The sequence below is a fragment of the Plectrocnemia conspersa genome, unplaced genomic scaffold (assembly GCF_051122295.1).
Source record: "Plectrocnemia conspersa isolate PC_06_02 unplaced genomic scaffold, ASM5112229v1 ptg000012l, whole genome shotgun sequence".
Taxonomy (NCBI): domain Eukaryota; kingdom Metazoa; phylum Arthropoda; class Insecta; order Trichoptera; family Polycentropodidae; genus Plectrocnemia; species Plectrocnemia conspersa.
The window spans coordinates 17,222,518-17,245,453 of record NW_028277176.1 but is presented as its reverse complement, the minus strand read 5'-3'; the positions used below and the strand labels follow the sequence as shown (position 1 = coordinate 17,245,453).

The 22,936-nt window shown below is 30.5% G+C and overlaps 3 protein-coding genes across 7 annotated transcripts in view; 1 reads left to right on the top strand and 2 right to left on the bottom strand.

The window, feature by feature from the left end:
• Nt5b (5' nucleotidase B) overlaps window positions 1-8,247 on the bottom strand; it is a 38,664-nt gene extending 30,417 nt beyond the window's left edge. The window contains exons 1-2 of one of the 4 annotated variants that reach the window (XM_088199855.1): window positions 8,198-8,247; window positions 7,299-7,677 (exon numbers count right to left, since the gene is read on the bottom strand). In XM_088199855.1, coding sequence (XP_088055981.1) covers window positions 7,299-7,498 — 200 coding nt within the window. In that variant the 5' untranslated portion in view covers window positions 7,499-7,677; window positions 8,198-8,247. Of the gene's footprint in view, window positions 1-7,298 lie in introns of all 4 variants that reach the window. The other 3 variants (XM_088199856.1, XM_088199857.1, XM_088199854.1) reach the window with 3 other exon arrangements.
• Window positions 87-13,420, top strand: LOC148228442 (transcription elongation factor 1 homolog). Of its 2 annotated transcripts, none has more exons than XM_088199860.1 (3): window positions 87-281; window positions 11,945-12,067; window positions 12,144-13,420. In XM_088199860.1, the coding sequence occupies exons 2-3, from the start codon at window positions 11,952-11,954 to the stop codon at window positions 12,274-12,276; spliced, it is 249 nt and encodes an 82-aa protein (XP_088055986.1). In that variant the 5' UTR covers window positions 87-281; window positions 11,945-11,951; the 3' UTR covers window positions 12,277-13,420. The 2 variants fall into 2 exon arrangements, with proteins under 2 accessions (XP_088055986.1, XP_088055985.1); XM_088199859.1 differs by lacking the exon at window positions 87-281 and adding an exon at window positions 11,401-11,522.
• comt (comatose) lies at window positions 13,339-21,087 on the bottom strand. The gene is made up of 13 exons (XM_088199850.1): window positions 20,964-21,087; window positions 20,475-20,563; window positions 20,276-20,405; window positions 20,121-20,206; window positions 19,736-19,881; window positions 19,151-19,289; window positions 18,750-19,092; window positions 18,336-18,671; window positions 17,933-18,254; window positions 17,704-17,861; window positions 16,289-16,473; window positions 16,065-16,223; window positions 13,339-16,002 (listed from the first exon to the last, which is right to left on the bottom strand). The coding sequence occupies exons 1-13, from the start codon at window positions 20,973-20,975 to the stop codon at window positions 15,882-15,884; spliced, it is 2,226 nt and encodes a 741-aa protein (XP_088055976.1). The 5' UTR covers window positions 20,976-21,087; the 3' UTR covers window positions 13,339-15,881.
• Between the last annotated feature and the right edge of the window lie 1,849 nt (window positions 21,088-22,936).

The window sequence follows — 22,936 nt, the reverse complement described above, 5'->3', positions numbered from 1 at the left end:
AGCAAAACAAACTCGGATGAAAAACAGTGCATCTTCACCTTTCACCCGATTGATGGAATAAACAGTTTACGCGTCGCGCATCGAAATGTTTGCACGTCGCGCCCAGTGTCTAAAATGGCAAGGTTGACGTATTTAAAGACAAATAACATTTTTGTTAAAATACAATTGAGAAAAACTGCGTATTTACGTATTGGATCTAGGTGAAAACCTAATGACAGTGTGAATTATGTATTCAGTCAATAGTTGGGAAACTTATGCTAAATTGGCGACAACTTAAACATGTAAGTAAACGATATTCAAAATATTAAACGACATTATTATAAACGACACAGTAATATCATTTAATTAAAAACAAATAGTTGTAAAAAACACAAAAACTCACGTATCGTATCATTCAACCGAATAAAAATCGTAATACAAAAAAATTCAAGACGATCGAATTTATCTTACATTTTTTAATTTCCTTATTATAGAAACATCATGAAATATCTTAATTCGCGGCTTAGTGTATTATTTCATTTAAATAAATAAACATATTTTAATATAAACAAAATGAGGGGTGATGCACGTTATAGATTTTATAATATAGAATCTACTGTGGAGTATTATTCTTGAAACTCGCATTAATGACCGCGACTAAGGATGATCATTTGTAATAATAGGTGAAACTAGACAATATAATATAAAGGATGTGACCACACAAAAGCCCTTGTTACGTCTAGAAAAAACGTTTCTAATAAATAACACGCAAGTATTCTCCGATACATTGAAAGAATATTTCTTTGTTGCGAAATGGTCACAGGAAACGATATATCACCGGAAGACAAAAAGCACCGTAAGGTTACAATATTCCCGTTGCACAATTAGACCTCAGAAATATGTCCGTCAAACAGGTGTCATTTTCTATAGGCGTATACATATTTCGTTGTTCTAAGAAATTAGTGCAACAATTAGCTGGACGATTGCTGCATGATTGAGATTCGTCAGCGAGCTTTACAACCCTTAATACTTAAAGCTGGTCTCCAATGAGGAGAAGACAGACACGGCAGAGTGCAGACACGCCCCATAGAGGAGGACCATACAACTAGACGTTTGAAAGTAATCGTTTAAAATGTAGCTGAGTTATTTTCAATGCTTCAATAAAAAATGAGGAGTGTTCAAGAAGCACGATTTACTGGAAGTAGGAATAGATTTTATTAGAAAAAATATTCTCATATGAAACCCACAGTTATATTATGTAAATTAAAGTTTTAAAACTAATCTGATAAAGTGAAAATGATGGTTTAAAGTTAATAGTGGTTTGTGATTACCTTTTAATGCAAAACTTTAAGTATAGCATCAGTATAAAATATAATAGATGTCATTGAATCCAATCTGGCGTTGATACAATACCCATTCGCAAGTGTTGATTGTTGAAACGCAAGACTAGCGTCAATTATGTTACAATCAGAACCCTTTCTTACTATTTAATGTAATCCAATAAATCTGTATTATTACAAAAATATCCTAGAACATATTTATTGGACACAGACCAAAACAGAAAAAATCCAGCATACATATAACATTTGTAGTAAATACAAATTAGCCACATGGCATTTATTGGTATTAGTTTACAAGCCAAAAAAGCAATCTGGATTATCGTTGTTCAGATTGTCTGATTAATTAACATATAAATAACGTTATTTTTGCGTAATTTATATAAATATATGTATGTATCCAAATGTGTTTTAATTATTTAAAAAAATAATAAATATTATTACAAAATTAAAACATATAACGTTATAGATTGAAAGTTATTATTTTATATACGTTTTATAATTATTGCGAGGGGCTTTTTTTCATCATATGCGGGAATTCCCAAAATCACCGCAAAAATTTCTTGTCACGCCACTGTACATAGGTTAATGCCATTTCAAAATTATAATCATTAGTTGAAACACATAATAATTTTTATCAATTGTGATAACACAATTTGACAATGTGTCCATTCTAGTTATTAAACTTGATAGTCATTTTTTTATAAAGACTAGCACTTTGAACCCTCCATAAGTTATTGTACGATTATTGTTCAATTAAAAAGGAATTGTATATTAAATTTATTTTTTATCATCGGGTTTTACAGATGCATAAGTAATCATTCTGACTTCATTAACGAATATCAAAAGTGTTTGTTGTTCTGCAAGATACTATAAAAACATTGTATATAAATAAATGGCGCTAACAAAACATTTGTCGTCGATGCAAGCAAGAAGAGTACATATGCGTTGATTAAATCTAGTCAGTAGTGGAGTGGGAAATAATGATACCGAAAAATATCAAATTGTAAAAGGCTTTAGATTTTTACTCTAAAATTATACCAAATAAAGATTTACTATCCTTTTCATTATATTGCATCAACATATCACAATTGTAGAATTGCACATCTGTTTGTAAATTGAATATTGAAAAAAAAAGTTTAATAAAAAAAAATTAAATATATTCTAGTAAACGTTGAAACTCTATTTTCCAACGGTAGTTGAGTAAATATATTTTTAACATTATTGTCCAAGTGTAGTTGGGTAAATATCTGAAATATTAAACTATATGTTATCGATTTATTTGTATTATGTCTCTATACACTCGACCGATATAACTATCGGGGCATTGTAACAATCTAGATCTGATAATAGAATAATGTGTCTAAATCTAAAACTTGCTGAAAAGTAAAGCTAAAATCGTCAAGTAGTGTTTTTTAAATCACAGATACAAAGTTTGTGACATACATACATCAAAACGTAATGTGATTGATACTTATTGATTTTAATATTGATGATAATTAAATCAAAATACCGGTATTCCAATTTACAATATGATAAGAGTCGTTAACTGTTTATCATTGTAAATAAGTCAGCAATTCTATCTTCCCATGTGGATATAAATTAGTAGTATTATTATCATTATCATTAGTGTACATAACAAGGGATATTTTTAAAATTTATATGTATTACCACAAAGCAATCTAGTACCTATTTCAAATAAGCACATATCCTTCAATAAAGCGTTTATTTTTATATTTTGTATATATTATATACATATATATTACTCATGAAAAAACAAAATGAAAAAGACAGACGACACGAATTTACAACATCTTACAGTATACTAAAGAAGATTTGATTGAAAAATGATGGTACGATAAAATAGTAAAATATAAATTATTCGTAAAAAAAAGTGCATGATAATATATGTATATATGTTGTTTGTTAGGAATAGAGTAAGTTAATGGAATAAAACCTTATAATACCCTAGAGCCGATATAGAATCGCCAAAATAATAAAATTAAAAAATAATGAAATTCCTATAATATAAAAATATTTGCTTAAAAACGTTTTTCTAGTTTTAAAAAAATGTATGTTAATTTTTATAATTTATTGTTAATTAATTTAGCAAAAAAAATATAAAATAAAATATTATTAATGTTTTTTAATTAATTTACGTTAAACATATATTTCCTAGGGTATTGTTAGCATATCTATCAAGAAATCGAAGGGTATTATAAGGGTTAAAGCTAAGCATAACCTGTGAATCCCCAGACCCAAACAAATATCTTATTTATATTCGTTAGAAGCAAGTCGAAAAGAATTTCACGAATTTATAGAACAACGCATATTATTGTAGATTCAAAATAATAATTACAAAGATTTCGTAAATCCAAAATAATCACAATAAATTTTAATATACTGAAATACCAGTATAATTAGGAATATATATACCGGTAATTTAGCAGTATTTACCAGTAACCCCGATTTGCTCTAAACCCACGATTTCCTATTAAAATTCTACGTATTATATTTTTTTTTAATAAAATTACATGTTTAATACATAAAACCAATAACATGTTTTTCTTAATAGTTTATCATACATCAAAAATATTATTCTAATTCTATATATCCCACTTACGCAAAATATTACTAATCACAAGTAAGCAGTATGTCATCATCCTCAAGACTCAAGATGACCCTAAAGGCCAACGTATAAAATGCACAAACAACATTTTTAATATTGATGCCCCCAAGAGAGAAACAATAATGATAAGAAGGATAAAAACATATTAGCGATAGCCCCCAGCAAATATTCTCATGCAATACGCAAATGTGCATATCTAAAACAATAAATAAATCACGCAATTATAGCAATAAATTACAATAATATGCGATAATTATATTATTTATTTTCACTATCAAAATAAAAGTTCAATTATATTTATGCCTAATACATAAATATAATTATTTTTAACAACAAAACATTTTTTATGCTTTTTCCTATTAGTAGAATAAAATTTGAGGTTCCGCAATAAGTTAAAAAAAATCCCAAACGTGTACATGAAAACACGAACCTTAAAAACAAGAGTACATACATATTCTAAAATATATGTAAATACATAGGCAGCTATTGTGCATTTTTCCAGTCCATACAATAAAATTAGATGGCTGTCACGTGGCAGTTCACGAGTTCTTGTCAGATTGTTTGAATTGCGAGAATTACGTTTCGTGGTTAAGTTAAGTTTCCTATCTAGCAAATATATTTAAAAAATGTAATGGTGTTACTCTTTTCCCTAAGGAAAATATAGATGTATTTTTAACGCAAACAATAATTACTATCGATTTTGCAAAAGATACAATATTGGATCATAACACGAATCCATTTCCAACCCTATATGTATTTTACAGGAATTGAATTATGAAGTTTATGAGGAAATGTGAAATTGGATTTTACTCTATACCGCGACAAAAAATAAGTAGGTTAGATGCTAACTGAGATATTATAATTCAGCTACCAATAAATAAAATATTTTTATTTAAAAAAATAATAATAATATTAAATGTGCATTATTACGGAAGTGCTAAAACTTAATACTTTACATTATAAGGGTTCCTTTAGGATGCATTTTCATGCAGATACTCAGATCAATAGGGTTTGCCATAAGTATACAATAAATATACAAGAAGTGAGGTTAGTTAGAGTTTGAGGTAAACATATTAAAATAAAAATTGCAAAAAGCAAATATATTTATTGATTCTTTTATATGTATATACTTGTTATGAATATGTTTGTAGAAATACCTTTATCTACATTTGCCAGTCAAGTTAAAAGTTGTATGAATCTTAAATCTTTTGAATTAAGGTTCTGAGTGATTCAAAACATAACAAAACCTCTTTTTTCGCGGAAATTTTATTTTTCTAAAACTGTAAGTTTTGTTTAATTAAAATTTTAAACGCTTAACCTTCACATATTTTTTAAAAAATGTATAATTTCTCACTATGCAGGTAGCTACATTAATAACTTTATTGCCTTCAAAGTAAACGTCATGCAAAATTTATTTTTTTACTTTGAAATAGGTTAAAAACAAAGTAACAAATCAACGATGTACAATTTTAAATTAACTTGTTTAGGTTGTTGATATCTCATTTATTTATTATCTGAATACACAATTCCAGTCAATACTACAAAGACAATGAAGAAATTAAGCTGAAACTGCCATGTAAATTTATTCAAATAAAATATAAAGTTTTGTGAAATGACTCACTGCGTGTCCAAATAAGCCGGACATTTAAGAAATGATTCTGTCTTTGTCTCTGGTCAATATTAAAAATAATAAAAATACTTTAAGTAAATAGTTAGCTTGTCGAATAATCCGTAGATAGCTCTCATACCTATTGGTTTTGGCTAACACTAATCTATATTTATATATATCATGCAAGTGTAATTTTAATAAAAAGCGGTCCTTCACATGATACAGTTTAAATATGGAAACCACCTGTTTCTATATTAGCTATAAATCAGAAAAACTATTTGCTGAAGCAACAAAAACTCTCATACGTTGAGCTCTGGTGTCATAAATTTTGCACAAATTATTATGTCGACTTTCTAGGGCGACACAACTATTTTCACAACGTAATTTCTAACATAAGCTATGGAGCTTTTAAATATAAATTAAACTGGCAACTATACAACGCCATAATTAAAATAAAAACATTCGAATGGTTAAACAAATATATTATAACGTTAGAAAAACACGATTTTAAAAAAATGAACATTGAAACACTGAAAAAGCGACATATGGCGATCAATGACCAAAATAAACATTAGAAACAAAAAAAATTGTATTTAGTTCAGATACACGTCTATTTTCGAATAACTTTCAAGTTCTAAAATGTTGCATAGTTCATCAACAAACATCATTCAATTTTTGGATAATATAAACGCAAAAGTGCGGGAATGGTCGTTAATGTAAAAACCAACACTAAAGGAGTCGTTTGTTTATTCAAGTGAAATAAATTTGTAGCAAATATTTATTTGCCATTCTAAACTTTTTATTACTTTCTCTTTCTGGGACTAGGAGTTCTCTTTCTCTTACTTGTCAGGCATACTTTATGCTCACCACCACTGCACTTGCAAGTCCTTTACTACGCTACTACCTGCCAGTTACCACCTATCCATGTGCTTTATTTTTTTAATATATTAGGGCTTGCATAATGTGAGCAAGCAGACTTTGTGTTAAGCTTTGAATGGGTAATGGTACTACACTATCTTTGGTTCTGCATGGCTCCCCGGATTCGCTCTAAAGCGAAAGCCTCTAGTCGATACCGGGAATCTGCCCCTTCAGCCAGTTAAATCTGGAGAAGAGGTTGACTATAGAGAGGCGACAAAGATTTCAACACGCCTATTGGAGTCAGCCACGAGTGGAGTAAGATGATTCTGCGATCCACTTGAATTTCACTAAGAAATGTCAGTTGTTGGTGGAATAGCGAATAGGGATAAGTTTTAGTTACTCAAACAATCAATAAAATATTTTCTGTATAAAAAAATATTTAAAGTTAAGCATAGATATGTATGTGTATAATAATATGTAATTATATTGATATACTCATATGTTATATTGTTGATGTTGTTTGAAGTTATTTTACATTATTTTTTGTTTTCGTTTTTAATAATATTATTTACATGCAATAAAATTATAAGTTTGGCAATGGCAAATCCTGAATATGTACACTGTATGTATTTTTTGTTTTATATGCCTACACTTTTTAGTTCACAATAATAAATTTAAGTAATAAATACAATTACTCAGTACTACTAAGATGGACACCAAAAACTTAACCACGCCTCTGTCACTATTCAATACTAGAATGCGACATGTAAAAGTATTAAGTGTTCAAGTTTACTGAATATTGTAAATATTGTAATCAGAAAGGGCAGATTTGCTCAAAATATGTACACGTAACTTAAATATTATATAGTCATAAAAACATTCTTACCGATGTGCAGCCTTCCGGTACCACCTCCTCCCGAACGTCGTTATGTCACCGTCGAATCCCGTGATCGACGGCGTCCTTGCGAAGCACGCCATGTAGTTGGACTCGGCAGTCATTTTAACAAAGATTCTTCGGTGACTCGAACAAGACAATGAAGTAAATTTTCGTCCCAAGTTTAGTAGTCTCCTTCTTACATACACCATCGAAAATGATATTATCGCACAATGTATCGAGCAAATTAAAAGTACATCAACTCATAAGCGCACAATGTTAATATGTCTATATAATATATATATGTATATTTATATATAATATCAAGCAGACTTATGAAGCGAGCGATACTGATCAACGTCTCGGTTATATAGTGTTCAAACAAATCTCTCTGCGAATGAAATAAAACACCAAAATCATTTTTAAAATGAAATATTATAGATTATAATGAAATAAACACACATTTGAGACCTGAAAAAATCTAATATATTATTAAAATACGAATCGTCTTTAGATTAACATTACGTGCAAACAAAATGGTTATATTTTAATGTAAGCATGCGTTTTTTTTTTTATTAAATATTTATTATATAACAAAAAAATGTTAACCTTGTCGAAAAATAAAAGCACTTAGTAATAAAGTTAAATTTAAAAAATCAAACGTAACGTGATTATGTATACATGCACGTAGTTTTTTATACATAGAATTCCTATTTTATGTATTTTTAAAGTCTAGTTCATTGATGTTATTCACTGGTGTGCTAGATATCACAATAAAAATGGAAAAAATGGCCTCAACTATCGAACGTTTCGTTTATTTTTATCGATTTTTAATGACAATGATTTAGAATAGCATTAAAACGATTTATTTATTGTTATTTCATTGTCTAAAGCAAAATTAAATAACTAACCGATGCAATTGCTACCAGCGGAGACCGGCCTCCACCTGACAGCGAAATGTACTATTCTTTTCTTTTCAGACACAATTTGGCCTTAAAAACGCAATTGCGACGTACAACTTTATTTTTAAATTTATAAATATGCTTTTAAATTACTATTTTCGCAAAACGAAAATCATTGCTAAGCATGTGTATACTTTGATAAGTTATTTAAATATTGATAACAGCTGTTTATATGTAAACATATTTTATAATAAAATTGACACTAGATATGCATACAATGTAAATGGGAAACATAAGGAAAATTAGAAACTCAAACACATCTTTATTTATTTATTATACATGAAAATACATGAAATCCGAGACATTTATATTATATTATATTATATTACATATCTACAGACAGTACCATCAACAAAATGTAACATACACGCAGTCTGACTCATAGCACCGCTTAGCGAGGATTTTTATCGATGTAGTACAAACTATTTTATTAAATTGGTTAAATTAGAGGCGAGTTAAATTGAATAATAATGGCATGTGTGTTGCATACGTCATGTAAGTATGAGGAAGGACTTAAAAATAACACGTCACTATTTAGAAAATTTAAAAGTTCTACATTTAAAAATTAACCTTACCCGGCTGTATCGTATTTATATATGAGACCAAAACCTCTTTGAACTTAATCCCAATACAAGCATTGTTCGATTTTTGTTATCGTAACAGTTTTTCCGAAACTTTACCTTATTTAAAAGTATTTGAAAGTACTACTGACCCAAGATATATCGATCGGGGTGACATAGCACACAGTATCAATTTTTAAGGCTAAATAAACTATATATAAATGAGTATATTATATTTTGGCTTGTATTTTTCGTGTGAGAATTTTAATACGGTTGTGGTCATAATTTATAAATTATGGCCATAACCGGATTTATTGTGTTCATAATTTATAAATTATGAACACAATAAATCATACAATATTGACAATATTGTGTTCATAATTTATAAATTAGGAACACAGTATTACATTGGTCAGAATGTATATTAAAAGGTCAAAACATAGCATATAATATAAACACTAATGACTAACATCTTAAATGCCTGTTTTTAAATTTATATAGTTTCTAAAATATCGGAATTAATGAATAATTTATTTATAATTTTGACCGATCATCACATATAAAGTTTTTCGACCTAATTAATGCATATATGGTTTAAAATACTAATAACAATATACATCTAAATCTAAGGCCCACTGTCCACAAAGGCGTCGCTGCATAGACACGTATTCGTCGTTATACGCCTCCGTGGACAGTGGGCTGTACGCTTGTTGTACGCTAGCTTGCTGAGTACATATAAACTAACGAAATATTATTTGACTTCCCACCTCACTCCAAGCTTTCTCAGTAATATCTTTTCTTGCATAATTTGCAAGATTACTATTATAAAGACACTGGTACTTTTCAACGATCTGAAAAAAATTAGCAGCTGAAATTGCCATTGTTTTCTACACGTTTACGCAGTTCGATAAGCTCGGGCGTCTGATATGCTTGACGACTGTCGTCATGAAGCTTGCGTGTGCGTGACGTTGCAGCTCCGTCGACAGTGTTTCGTTAGTTTATATGTACGCAGCAAGCAGGCGTACAACGAGCGTACAATGATGAATACGCGTCTATGCAGCGACGTCTCCGTGGACAGTGGGCCTAATACTTAAAGAATTTAACATTCGTATGAATAAATAAATAAAAATATTAAAAAAAATTCCGTACCGGCTTACCACACACATTAACCCGTAAACATTAAAAAATAATACTTCGACCGGCGCCAACTCGGACATAGCAACTTAATAAAAATCAGGTTAAGTAAAACATAACGCATAACGTCTTAATCTGTCCTCCAAGTCGAATTTTGCAATATGAGATTGCTAGAGAGAAATTTCAAATGAGCCAAAAAACTTTTAAGCCAATTATCTTATTGAATTATTTTGTTTAATTTGACAGTAATATTCCAAATGTGGTATATTAATTAATATGCTTGAAATTTCTGCATAAATAACTTTGCATATATTTATTCAATATTATGAATGTTTTACGAAATGCCTAATAAAAAGTTGTATAGCTGTCTTGGGTCACCTTTACATATTTAATACAAAATAAAGCAGTCTAATGACTATTATATTTTTTATTTATTCTTATGAACAAAATAAAACTAATATATAATTAATTTATAAAAAGTAAAATGTTTTTAACATGACCTTTTGGCTGCTAAACAATAATTAATCAATGTTAGTGACGGGAGGGGGGGGGGAAAAGCAAATGTAAATAATCGGGGCCTGAAACCCAAAAAGGTCTGGATCGTTTTTTATACAGTGAAAATATGCGAGATTTTTTTTGTAATTTGGGCGATCGATTGATATATTATTATTTTTTTTAAGAATGAAATAAGTTATAATCTTTGATTGTATCATGTGCACTTACTTTAATATATAAACCGACAAAAAAGTATGAATTATTTTATTGCAGTCTGAGTTTCAGATTATCTGATCTCCTTGATTATCTATAAATTTATGATGTTTTACAAGTCTCCATGGGTCACAGTGAAAAAATATGGAATGGTTTTTATTTTTGTTTATACAAGAAAACGCACGTCTTTAAATATTATATTTTAGATGTCACTCAAACGTTAAGGGATGGAGGCGCAGCAACAATAATCACCGGGCTTGATTTTTCTTTCGGCGGAAATATTAACGATTATGCTTGTTGACGCCATAAAGCTCGAAAAGGTAAATAGATATGCTAATTTGTTATTACATTTGTGTGTCAGTGGTATAAAACATTATTTTTTTATATTTTTGAATTTATTATTGCGTGGCATAGATCGATAAATATATATGACTGGGTAGTATTTTGAAAAGCGCTTTAGGCGGCTTCCATAAATGAAGTTACAAGTTTAAGAAGCGGAGAGTTAGGGAAATTGTGATAATTATATTCTTAATTCTTACAAACAGAAGTCTAGCTCAATCGCAACTTGTAACATAGAGGGGGTGGGGGGTAAATAATTCACGATAAAGCTGTGACATAATTGATGAAAGTCACCTTAGCAGATAAAGGGTTCACCCTAAATATTTTTCTTTTTGCTGGATATATTTTTTATTATTTAAGATGTTTTTCTATTAGAAAATATCCTGTATAAATTATAAATAATTATATTCTAGTTCTTACATTTCGGCATAATGAATGTTTCTGCCTTATGACCAAAAGTTTGGAATCTTATTTGTCCACTGGCAGCACCGTTCGTGGCGGTTGACAGCTCTTCACGCGGTTAGACGCTACCGGTACATTTTGATGTTTTACAAACTTAATATATGATTTGAATCATTTTCTTACGTATTATATGTTGTTTTACTCCGACTCTTAACTAATTGTATAAATAATATTCATTTAAAGTGTCCGAAGGACGCCATTTTGTTGTTACAGTGCAATATTTCACCGTTCACCTGTTAAAACCGTCAAATTATATTATGACCGAATATGTATTATACTAGGCCGTATAGCTTGATAAAAATTTCCAATATATTATGTATCACCCAAAATAATTCATCTTTTAATATAAATTTCATAAAAACAATAGTGAAATAGCAATAGAAATTTCTAGTAATTATTTAAGCAACAGTTATTTTTCTCCTGTAAAATTTAATTTTTGTAACATTTGCTCTTAACACATTGATTTTATTATTTGTTATTACTTTATTTTCAGATTTGAGATGGGACGTCGTAAGTCAAAGCGAAAGCCTCCGACGAAAAGAAAGGCGATCCAACCTCTCGATCAGCAGTTTAACTGTCCGTTTTGCAATCACGAAAAATCTTGCGAAGTAAAGATGTAATGCTTCAACTTCTTTTTACATGAAACGACTATTTTTATATTATTATACAAAGTAATCATTTGCTCATTTCAGGGATAAGAGTAGAAATACGGCAAAAATAAGTTGTAGAGTCTGTCTGGAAGACTTTCAAACGACAACAAACGTTCTATCGGAACCTATAGATGTGTACAATGATTGGGTCGACGCTTGTGAATGCGCCAATTAGTATCATCCTGATCAACTAATAAAAAAATACTTGTTGGAATTATTTTTAATTGAAATATAAATGACTTAATTTAAAAAAATATTTATTAATATGCGATCTTAATTTATTTAAAGATATAGGATCGTGTGTCAGATCTCTTTTTAGTTTTGGAAAATTGTATATATCGACATAATATTCGATATTTAATTAAATTATTTATGTTAAGAGGTAAAGTCAGCTTTTTTATATATACATAGTCACCTCTACAATATTAAAAAATATATATTTAATGATTATTAGTATTATTCTTGTAAGTCTAGCTCAGCATTATTGCAGGTGTCACAATATATGACCGAAGCTTAGATCAGTACTTAAAAAAAATATTGGTATCAATCTGAATTATTGTAATATATATGTAAGCTGGCCGTCTTGACCCTTTACAACTTAATCTTGACATTTGTGGTAGATCACCATCTGCATTTTATGTATTTAAAACAGATAAAAAATTTTAAACTTGAATTTTTATTATTTGCTGGTCGAAGTGCAAATTTTAGCTGCACTCTGAATTAAGTACGTATTATACTTGTTCATAATGAAGTAAGTCGGTTGAAATCAGCATATGGACATTGACAACGTTTCATTGTTTAAATATAAAATTCTTAAATGATTATTATGAGTAAGATAAATATATTATATGAATGTTAAAGCATTGTAAAAAACATTACCAGAATACGGAGGCCTTAATTCAATAAATGTAGAATTTGGATATTAAAGTACAAATCCTATTACTTAATAGATCTTTTAGTGAAATTGTTATATGTAACTGCTGCTCAAATGTGAAGAGTTTAAATACAACGTCTGATTAATAATGGCCTCACTCAGATTGAATTGGTATATTTTATTGATAGTGTAATTTGAACAATCGCCATTTTACCTAATGCTTCTTCCATTTATGCCTTTAACAATACTTCCTAATATGATAAGTTTATTATATCGAATTAGTAACATTAAACACATATTAAGCAAGTGTTATTTTGATGCCTTAATATTTATATCCAAGTTTATACAAATAAAAACAATATGTACAACACCGAATTTATTTTGTTATAACATTACACGAGTTAACAATAAATTTTGTAACGTTTAAACAGTTGACAGCCGCAAATTGAATTTTATTCAAAACCTCTACGTTTCATATATTATTGATTATATTTATCGATATAATTCTAATAATTCTCTTCAGACATTATAGAATCAGCGCTTTAAATAATAAAAACTATAGACGGTATGAGAAGAAAAATAAATAGTATCACAAAAATGAATATTATAAATATCTACTTGTTCTGATATTTTCGCATTATGTTATTTTATAATTTATGCCTAAAACGTTTGCATTATATAAACATCACAGCATATATTCCAGGAATAAATGTCAACGTAATTAATATTGGCTAAGTATGTCATAACCAAAAACCGACAACTGATATTCCTTTTGGAACAAATATATGATTCAATCATCCTAAATACAATTCCTCTGTCTTATCTTTATACACTCAACCGCCAGATAAATATATTGTACTCGACGTTAGTCAAGTACTGTAAAATATATATTTACATACTATATATATATATTCTCTAATACATTTAAAACAAAAAATATACTGTTACTGAAAATTACATTGATAACATTCGTCAAATGGAATGTTTGCATTTTATTGAATAATCAAGTTAGTATCATAATAAATATTTATTAAACGATAGTATATATTAGTTTCTATAGTTTCATGCTAGTGTGACTTATATTCTAAATAAATACGAGTGTTATTTGACTTGACCGCTTATTAAACTTCAACAATTCATACAGAAATATATATCGATAAAATATAATATTTTCTTTTCAATATGATATCAAAACATCGATTTAGTCACTGGGCAGTTGTTCTTTATTTTCTCTAGTTTCTTATTATCGTTTAAAATTGGTTAATGTTTCAAATATGATACAACTGAAAAAATCACAAATTATATAAGATTAAAAACAGCATTCAATCCATTACGCTACGTAAAAAATATATACAAAAATATATATGTTTATAACAAAGTGGTAACACTTAAAAAATGCGCAATTTACTAATCGTTCCGACTTAAATAACTATGCTGTATTGATATATTTTGCGTGACAAACAAACACGAGTGCTTTGACAACGAAAGACGTCTACTTACAATTAGTGCAATTATTACGATAAAAGTTCTACTTCATGTTCATTGTTAGATCGTAATTTTAAAATTGACTAATTAATTGTCGTTAATCTTAACTATTTTTTTTACTTTTCAAAAGCTTTTTATTTAATAAATATTTACATAACACTATAATACAACGTTTATCATTAGAATGAACTGCCCCGTAACATTTAATCAATTTCACTATATAATACGCACGCAAATAAATGTGTGATAACTCAAAGTACAACTTTGAAACTAGCAAATCATAAATTACACCAAAACGCCTCAAACTCTAAATAATAATATAAAAAAACTTACAATGCTTTATAAACTTGAGAAGCGAAAAATTCAAAATTATTTCAATAGATTATTACATCATATATTCAATATATAATTGCACCATAAGACCGTAATCTGTAAAATTTATAATAATAACATACTTAAGCGTTCAAGCGTCGCTTTAAGAACAATTTAGCGAGCTACGCAGAATTCAAACTTAACAATATGTAGTGGGTCATTAAGATTTCTCATCACAGGCGTCATACGATATTCATAAGATTTCTGATCTATATTATATCTTTAGCCCCACTTAACAATAAGCATTATTATTTATATATGTAGGATTAGTTTAGCTAGATTCAAGATTTATACTCGAGTTGTTGGGAAAGTTCTCAAAATTGGATATAAATAGATTTACTAAACAGCCAATCTTTTTTACAGCAATAAGGTGCTTCAGAATGAAATATTTGAACGTATTCATACTTTACTCGATTCTTAGAACTCTCCGAAAAGCTTTTGTAAGATTGGCGTGAATGGAAAAAACCCTCGATATCAACTGGCTGATCTTGTTATTTCCCCTACATACAATATAAATAGAATGATTATAACATTTGATAGATTGTATATATGAGAAGGTTTATATTATTTTAATATAAGTAATAAAAAATCTTTATCTACCATTCATTAACAGAGATTTACAATCAAAATTGCCCCATGTCGATAAACGTTTCAAACGGTATCAAGTCTTCGTCGGTGCAGCTTTCGTCAGCGTCATCGTAAACGTTGACCAACGGCGAGTCCGAACTATCGTGCGAATTCTGCGATTCCGATTCGTTCAAATGCTGAATGTCAATCGTCGGCGATTGAGACGCATCGTCGAAAGATATACCGTCTGAAAACGACGATAGTTCGCAAAAGCCAGACTTTGTACTGTACACCACGTCCATTTGCAGATCTTTTTGCTTTGACTGATTGGCACTCTCGTGTTCGATGTTAATATTGACGTATAAGTCTGCGTCTTGGGTGTCTGATATGAGATGCGTTAAGTTGCCGTTGTGAAGAGGCTTATTTGTAACAGTGTACGGTCTTATGGTGTTATTGACTAAATGCTAGGGGTCAGGCACCCCTTATTGGTCCAGTCCGCCCTCTTCCTCCAACTTGGACAAGAACTTGACAACTCTGTAATTGTCTTCGGTCTGACGAGCCATGTCGATCAATCCCAGCAGCTTCTTTATACCGATGAAAACTCTAAAGATCATAAATAAGGTTAAAAACAAATTAAATTTGATGTAATTAGATAATCTACGTACTTCTTTCCGTGAACGCTTCGTCCTATTGCCTTAATTTCTTGTTTAGTGAATACGTCAGAATCCTCCAATACGCTTATCAGATGATCAGGAGCAGATAGATTTGGTACGTGCAATACGCCTGTAAACGCGGACACCATCTCCATATCTTCCAATACTTGCCTGAATAACAGCATTATTTTAATAATTAATTATATACCGGATTAATATAAAATGTACATTATTACCTCCTGCTTGTGGTGCAAAGCACCAATAATTTACGCCCCTTGGGCGGTTGCTTCTTCAGCAAAACTAACAAAGCTTGTAGAGTCAAATTGCTGTAACGCGGACCGATCGAACCGTAGTCCAAGAGACGCTCAATGTTGTCAACCAAGATGCACGATAAAGTTGAACGGTATGCATCATCAAACACCTAATTAAATAGTTATATTTAAGGAATTGAATAGTTGATAACATTTTATATTTATAAGTAAACTGAAAATTTATGCCACGCACAACGGCTCACACCGCATTTTTGATCAAAATCGGAATGACACCGATTATTCACTCGCCCTACTTCATACGAAAATATTAGTTTTAATGCCAGATTTCTAAGTTTTTAAAAAATATTTTCAATATTTAATTTTTTTGTTTTTTCCTCTTCCTCAAGCAAAATATTTTACCTCAAGTGAATTCTTGGATAATAAAGGCATCATAGTGTTCAGACACCCGCCGTATTCACCTGATTTGGCTCTCTGTGACTTCTGGCTATTCCCAAAAATTAAGTTGACATTGAAGGGAAAACGTTTTGACACCATTGATAACGTTCAAAAGGATTCGGCCGAGGCCTTAGAGGCACTTCCGGAAAATTTCTACAAAATATGTTTCGAAATTTTCTATGATCATCTCGAGCGCTGTATTGACTCAGAAGGGTGGTATTTTTAATAAATTATTATAATATTGCAGAATAAGTGTCTTCTATTTATTTTTGATCAGTACTCGCAGATTTGGAACAAACGGTGTACACTGATCATGTACAAACTGAGAATAAGATCATTTCATAAAACGATATGTCCAATAGTAGTTTACAGCTATAAAACGTGAACTATGACAATACATAATATGCAAGGACAGATGTATAAGACCAGATAAAAAGGGTTACAAAACTAATCTCGAATCGGACCGTCTTTTGCCCTTCATTACATCTCCTCGCCAAAAGCGGTTAACTAGTGCACTTCTAAAAGACAATCGTTAGATGCATTCCAAAGATGGGCAACTCAAATATTGTCTCCAAGATCAGGTAGCGAATACCGTTACCAAACTTATATAATCGCAAAACAAAAGCACCGTTATAAACAGTTCGTAATAATATTCATTTTCTACCCTAAATCTCAGGATTGGTCCAAAAAATCCGAAATAGTAGGGACGTTGGTCTCCTGCTCTTTCCGCTTTATTTTTATTTAAATTCCATTACTGCATTTTAACAGTTAAGAAAAGTCGATTAAGTACCGAGTAACATTGCAAAAAAATAAGTCCATTCATTCCTTGGCGAGACTCTTAATATCGATGAACTGACATCAAGGCCTAAGGAGCATGGCCATAAGATTGCAAGAAGTTTAAAAGTCAACATTCTTCCTTTCGTTCTTTATTGGTATGTGCAAACCTTTCTGATTTGTAAGCATTTAGCGCTTTCAGTAAATCCGACCATATCCTCTGGAGAGCAAACTTTCACGAACGGGAAGTCAGACATCTTGGCGAGCTGTGCGGCGAGTGCAGTTTTGCCAGAATTCGGTGGACCCTCCAACAGTACCGACACAAGACCTAAACATAAATATTTGCTTTAACAATAAATCAAATTTGTACTTGTAACAATATATAGCAAGTAATAATACCGCTGGATTCGGGGGCTTTAGCTTGTTGAATGTACAAGTTTCCATCTTCGAATATGGATGAAACTGGAGTACCCCAATTAATGATGCCCCGCGAAAGGAAATGTTCGAGGGCTTCAGCCGCAGTACCGAAAGCTGGTTTAATATCATGTTCCAAAGCATGCAAGAAGTCTGCTCGATTCACGTACAACTTTTCCATAGCTTGAGGATCCAATTCGACTTTGGAAGCGGCTTTGATCAGTCGATTCATAGCCGTTGATTGAGCGGCACGTACCAAACCTTCTAATTCAGCGCCAGAGAAATTCTTAGTCAATGTTGCTATTTCCTATACATTAATAAATACAAAAATATTACCAAAACTTTTTTTAATATGCAATTTATAAATAAGAATAAGGATTTATTCAACCTTATTATTAACGTCTTCGTTGATCTTTTTAAACTCTCGCATTCGCTTCGTGTGGATGTTTAAGATTTGGAATCTGCCTTCTTCGTTAGGTAGACCAATTTCCATCTGAACTTCCAATCTTCCGGGTCTCATTAGAGCCTCGTCAATCATATCTTTCCTGTTGGTCATTCCAATTACCAGGATGTTATTAAGTTGTTCGACACCATCAATCTTTGCCAAAAGCTGATTTACGACAGTATCGTGAACTCCTGTGTTTCCACCTACAGAACCTCTCGCTTTGCAAATAGCGTCAATTTCATCAAAGATAATGATATGTAAGCCGCTGTTGGGACCACACTATAGTAATAAAAATATTGTTATAGATAATATCGATTGCTTAGCGATAAGTCAAACTAGATATGAGAAAATAACTACCCGTTTCTCTTCTTCTTCAGCATCGGCAAAGAGCCTCCTCACGTTGGCTTCACTCTCACCTACATACTTGTCCAAGATCTGAGGGCCGTTAACAATTTTAGGCTCTCTAGCGTTCAACATGTTGCCGATTTGCCGGGCCATCAGTGTTTTACCAGTTCCAGGAGGTCCATATAACAGAATACCTTTCACGTGTTTACATCCCAACTGTTCGACTACTTCTGGAGGGAACACTCTCGATGCAAATGCTCGCCTGAATATGGCGTTAAACTCTTTGTCCAAGCCGCCAATGCCCATTTTTCCAAAGTCCCAATCGGGATTGATGATTGACTGCCTCGGTTGAATACTAGAATAAGTCATACAATATATTTATTGATTAATATTATATTAAAATATATTCATACCCCTTTGCTTTTCCAGTGAGGTTGAGAGAAGAGGATTCGGCTTTATGGAATTGGACGCATGTAGCTTTGAGGCAACGACCAAATTTCACGATTCGCGGTGTAGCATCTGTACCAGCTTTTAGAGCAACCAGATCAGCAGCTGTAGATAGAAAATAATTTTTTAAGCAGGTTTAATATACTGAATGAGAGTTTTGAAGTACAGAAAGGTGTATAACAGGGCTAAATTCTCTCTACTGTTTTATTATAATTATATTAATAATTATATTAATAATTTACTCTACTGTTTTATTATAATTATATTAATAATTATATAATTATATTAATAATTTATTATGTTTAATAAATTTCATTGCATTTTCAACATTTTTATATGGAGACGCTGAGGGCGAATGAGAGAAGTAAAATAGAAGCAATTTGAGATCTGGAAAATTATAGTGGTGTAAAATGGAAAGAACAGGAGGAAGAGAGAGAGATTTGCAACTAATATCTAAATTACTGTTTTTCTTCGGATTTTGGAATACATTGGGTTGTTGACTAGTGAATAAGATATGATGTTTAACTGAATACCAAATTAAAAAAACATACCCTCTAACTTCTTAACGACTAGGGATAGTATTTTCTTATCGCGGAAGCTGAATGCCAGTTGTTGTCCAACTGTGAATATTTGCTCAGCAAAGTTATTCAAGAAATCTTCTGCCATTTGATCTGAATCATATTGTTCTGTAGTAGTTCTGAAAAAATATTAAGTTGTGACATAATTTAATAAACTTTATAATATACTTCTAAGTAAATTATGCTAATATTAATTATTGTAAACTACATCTAAAAACTATATATTCATTGTTATTAAAATGTGACTAGTGGTTTCACAGTTACAATATTTACGTATTATCCAAAGAACTTAATTTTTGTACAATTTATGTAAAAATATTTTATTGTAAGCATAGGTTATTTAAAAAATTATACTTACGTCTTTTTAGACATGAAATCAGCTTCAACCACCATAGTGCACAAGCATTCAGCTGAATTCGCCGGGAATGGTTTCACGTCAATATTCTGTTAAATATATATACACATCCATATGAATAATTCTATTTTTATAGTAATAATGGTACAAATATATACCTGTCCGATAGAAAGTGTAGCCCATTTTCTCTGCGGAGCCGAAAATCCAACAGCGCCCCTTTCGAAATCAGGGTAGGATTGAACAGAGAATATAAAGTGTTGTGAAGGACCCGTACAAACTTCGACATGCCTAAAAATAAAAATTTTTGTTGTATTAATTTCGTAGTAAGTAAAAACGACGTAGCGACGTAATATGTACCTGACATCGCCTTGGAAGTCCTTTGCGTTAATGAAGGCGAAGTTAGTTATTGCCAACTCGTCTGTCGGGCAACGCCCTGCTTTCATTCGCTGTGAAAAAACAAAAAAATAATTAAAAACTACCATTAAAACAATACAATTATTCATCAGCATTCGTTACATTAGAAGAATAACAAATTTTATATTCTGATTTGAGACGCGATTGTTCAACAATCTCTTTTTAGGCGATCAGTATATTTTATTGTCTTATAGCATATTATAATGGTTTTAGAAAATATTTTTCGACTAAATTCATAAAATGATTTTTTTAGAAGAAGTAATATCAATTTGATATATTTTTATGTCAATAATGTTATTAATAATTTTAAAGTGACAGATGTCAAATGATTGTCAATGATGTCATGGTATTGATTTTGTTTTCATAATAAACTACAAGAAGTGTTAATGCATGGAATAAATAGGGTAAAATTAAAGGAATAATAATAAGTACCACAGTATACATGATGATCAGAAGAAAAACACTTTATACAGAAGAAAGAAGATTTGAAACGTTGAATCCGCAGTGCGCAAGGAATCAATACGTCTGACAAGGGTTGCCAGTGCAAAGACAGGTCTAAAATCCGCGCAGGTTTTACTTATAAATAATAAATTATTTATATGTGAATTAGTACAATTTTAAATTATTTTAATATAGACTTTAGATTTTTAATAATGCATGTAATCAATACACAATATTTTTGGCTTTATTTTTTTTAAGATGTGTGAATTCGTGCGAAATCTTAAAGGTGTTGAACATTTTACGAGAAATAATATTTTTTAGGTTTTTCATTTGCTCAATCTAACATGTGTATTGTTAAATTTATGTATCATCCGTATTTTATTGTTTTAGAAATAATTTATATCTTTGAAAATTAAATTTGTTATTTAATTATTTGTGTGTCTTTTTAATTGTTGTCGTACTTGAGTATGATACAGCATAATGTCATGCGTTAACTTTTTTTTTTTTTTTTAATTTGAATAGGGAATTTACTATTAGCACACTTTTATTAAAAACGTCACTAAATTCGTAACACATATGACAAATAAATTAGGGAACTTTATGATTTATACGATCAATATTTTGCATTCAAGCATCTTCAAATTATGACTTTCTCTCAGTCATCCCTTCTAGTACTGAGCATTTTAAAAATAAATCTACTTTTTAAAAGACGTGTATTCCTTTTGCTGTTGTCAATTTTTTTTTAGAAAAAAGCGCATCGCCTCAAAGTTGTAATTTACACAGTTCCACGGAATTTTGGTCCAACGACTAAACGTCAACAACAAAAAGTCTAGCCCAGTGCTTTTCAACCTTTTTACATCCGTGGCCCGGCAAAAATGGGAAAAATATTTCACGGACCGACGTCAACCCAAAATAAAAACCAATGTTAGATAGAATATTATTTATTTAATCTAATGCCATAAAATTACAATTTTTTGTTAGTGCGACATTTGCTGCTGCTTTTTTGCAAGCAAATTTAATATACGTGGTTGCAGCGTGTTTTCTAAAAGACGAAGCGCTGAAGTAACATCCAATCGATTCCTCTATTTGGTTAATATTACTGACATAGATGAAAGTCTTTTCACACAAATATGAAGTTGAAAAAACTACCAAGGCTGTGTCGCATCAGTAGGGGATTCCCTGAATCTTGTATTCCCGAGTCGGGTGAAAGTTTGCACAGACCGCCAATAATTTCTTGCGGACCGGCGCTGGTCCTCGGACCACCAGGCTGAAGACCACTGACTCTAGCCGATAAAAGCTCTACTTGATAAATGCTCCACAAGATATTTAGTCCAACGACATAAAGTTCACATACAACATATTTAAAATGATTTTTTAATAAATCGACGAATCGAGTGTTGACGAAAATTTGTATATTACTTTTTCGCAGATAACTAAGCATAAGTGAGCCAATCAAATCAGATCAGATCGTGTAAAACAAATTTTATTGAGTGTCATATTTTTTAAATCAAAAAATAAAGTTACAATTATACAAAAAAACAAATACGCTGCTAAAATAAAATACATATTTATACTTCCTAAACTGGATATCTTCAGTTTGCACGATTTAATCACTTAAAAATAAAAATATGATTGATCTTTGCTATTATTTTTTTTTATCAGTGCGTTTATTACAAAACCTACTGAAAATCAATAAAATTATATATGCTTACCTAATGTGCTATACATTCATCATCAACAGATTATTTTTTACTAATAATACAATATTAAATTAAATAAACGGAAACTGAAAAACTTATAGAATAATCAAATTCAGGAATAATAAACAGCGGTTGAAGTATATTCTTCTAGCAGGAAAGATTAGATTTATTAAAAAATCCTTTTGCATGTTTTGTTTGTGGACGTTTTATCGTTGGACGAAATGTCGTGCGGATTATTTGTCGTGTGAAGCATTTGTTGCGTGG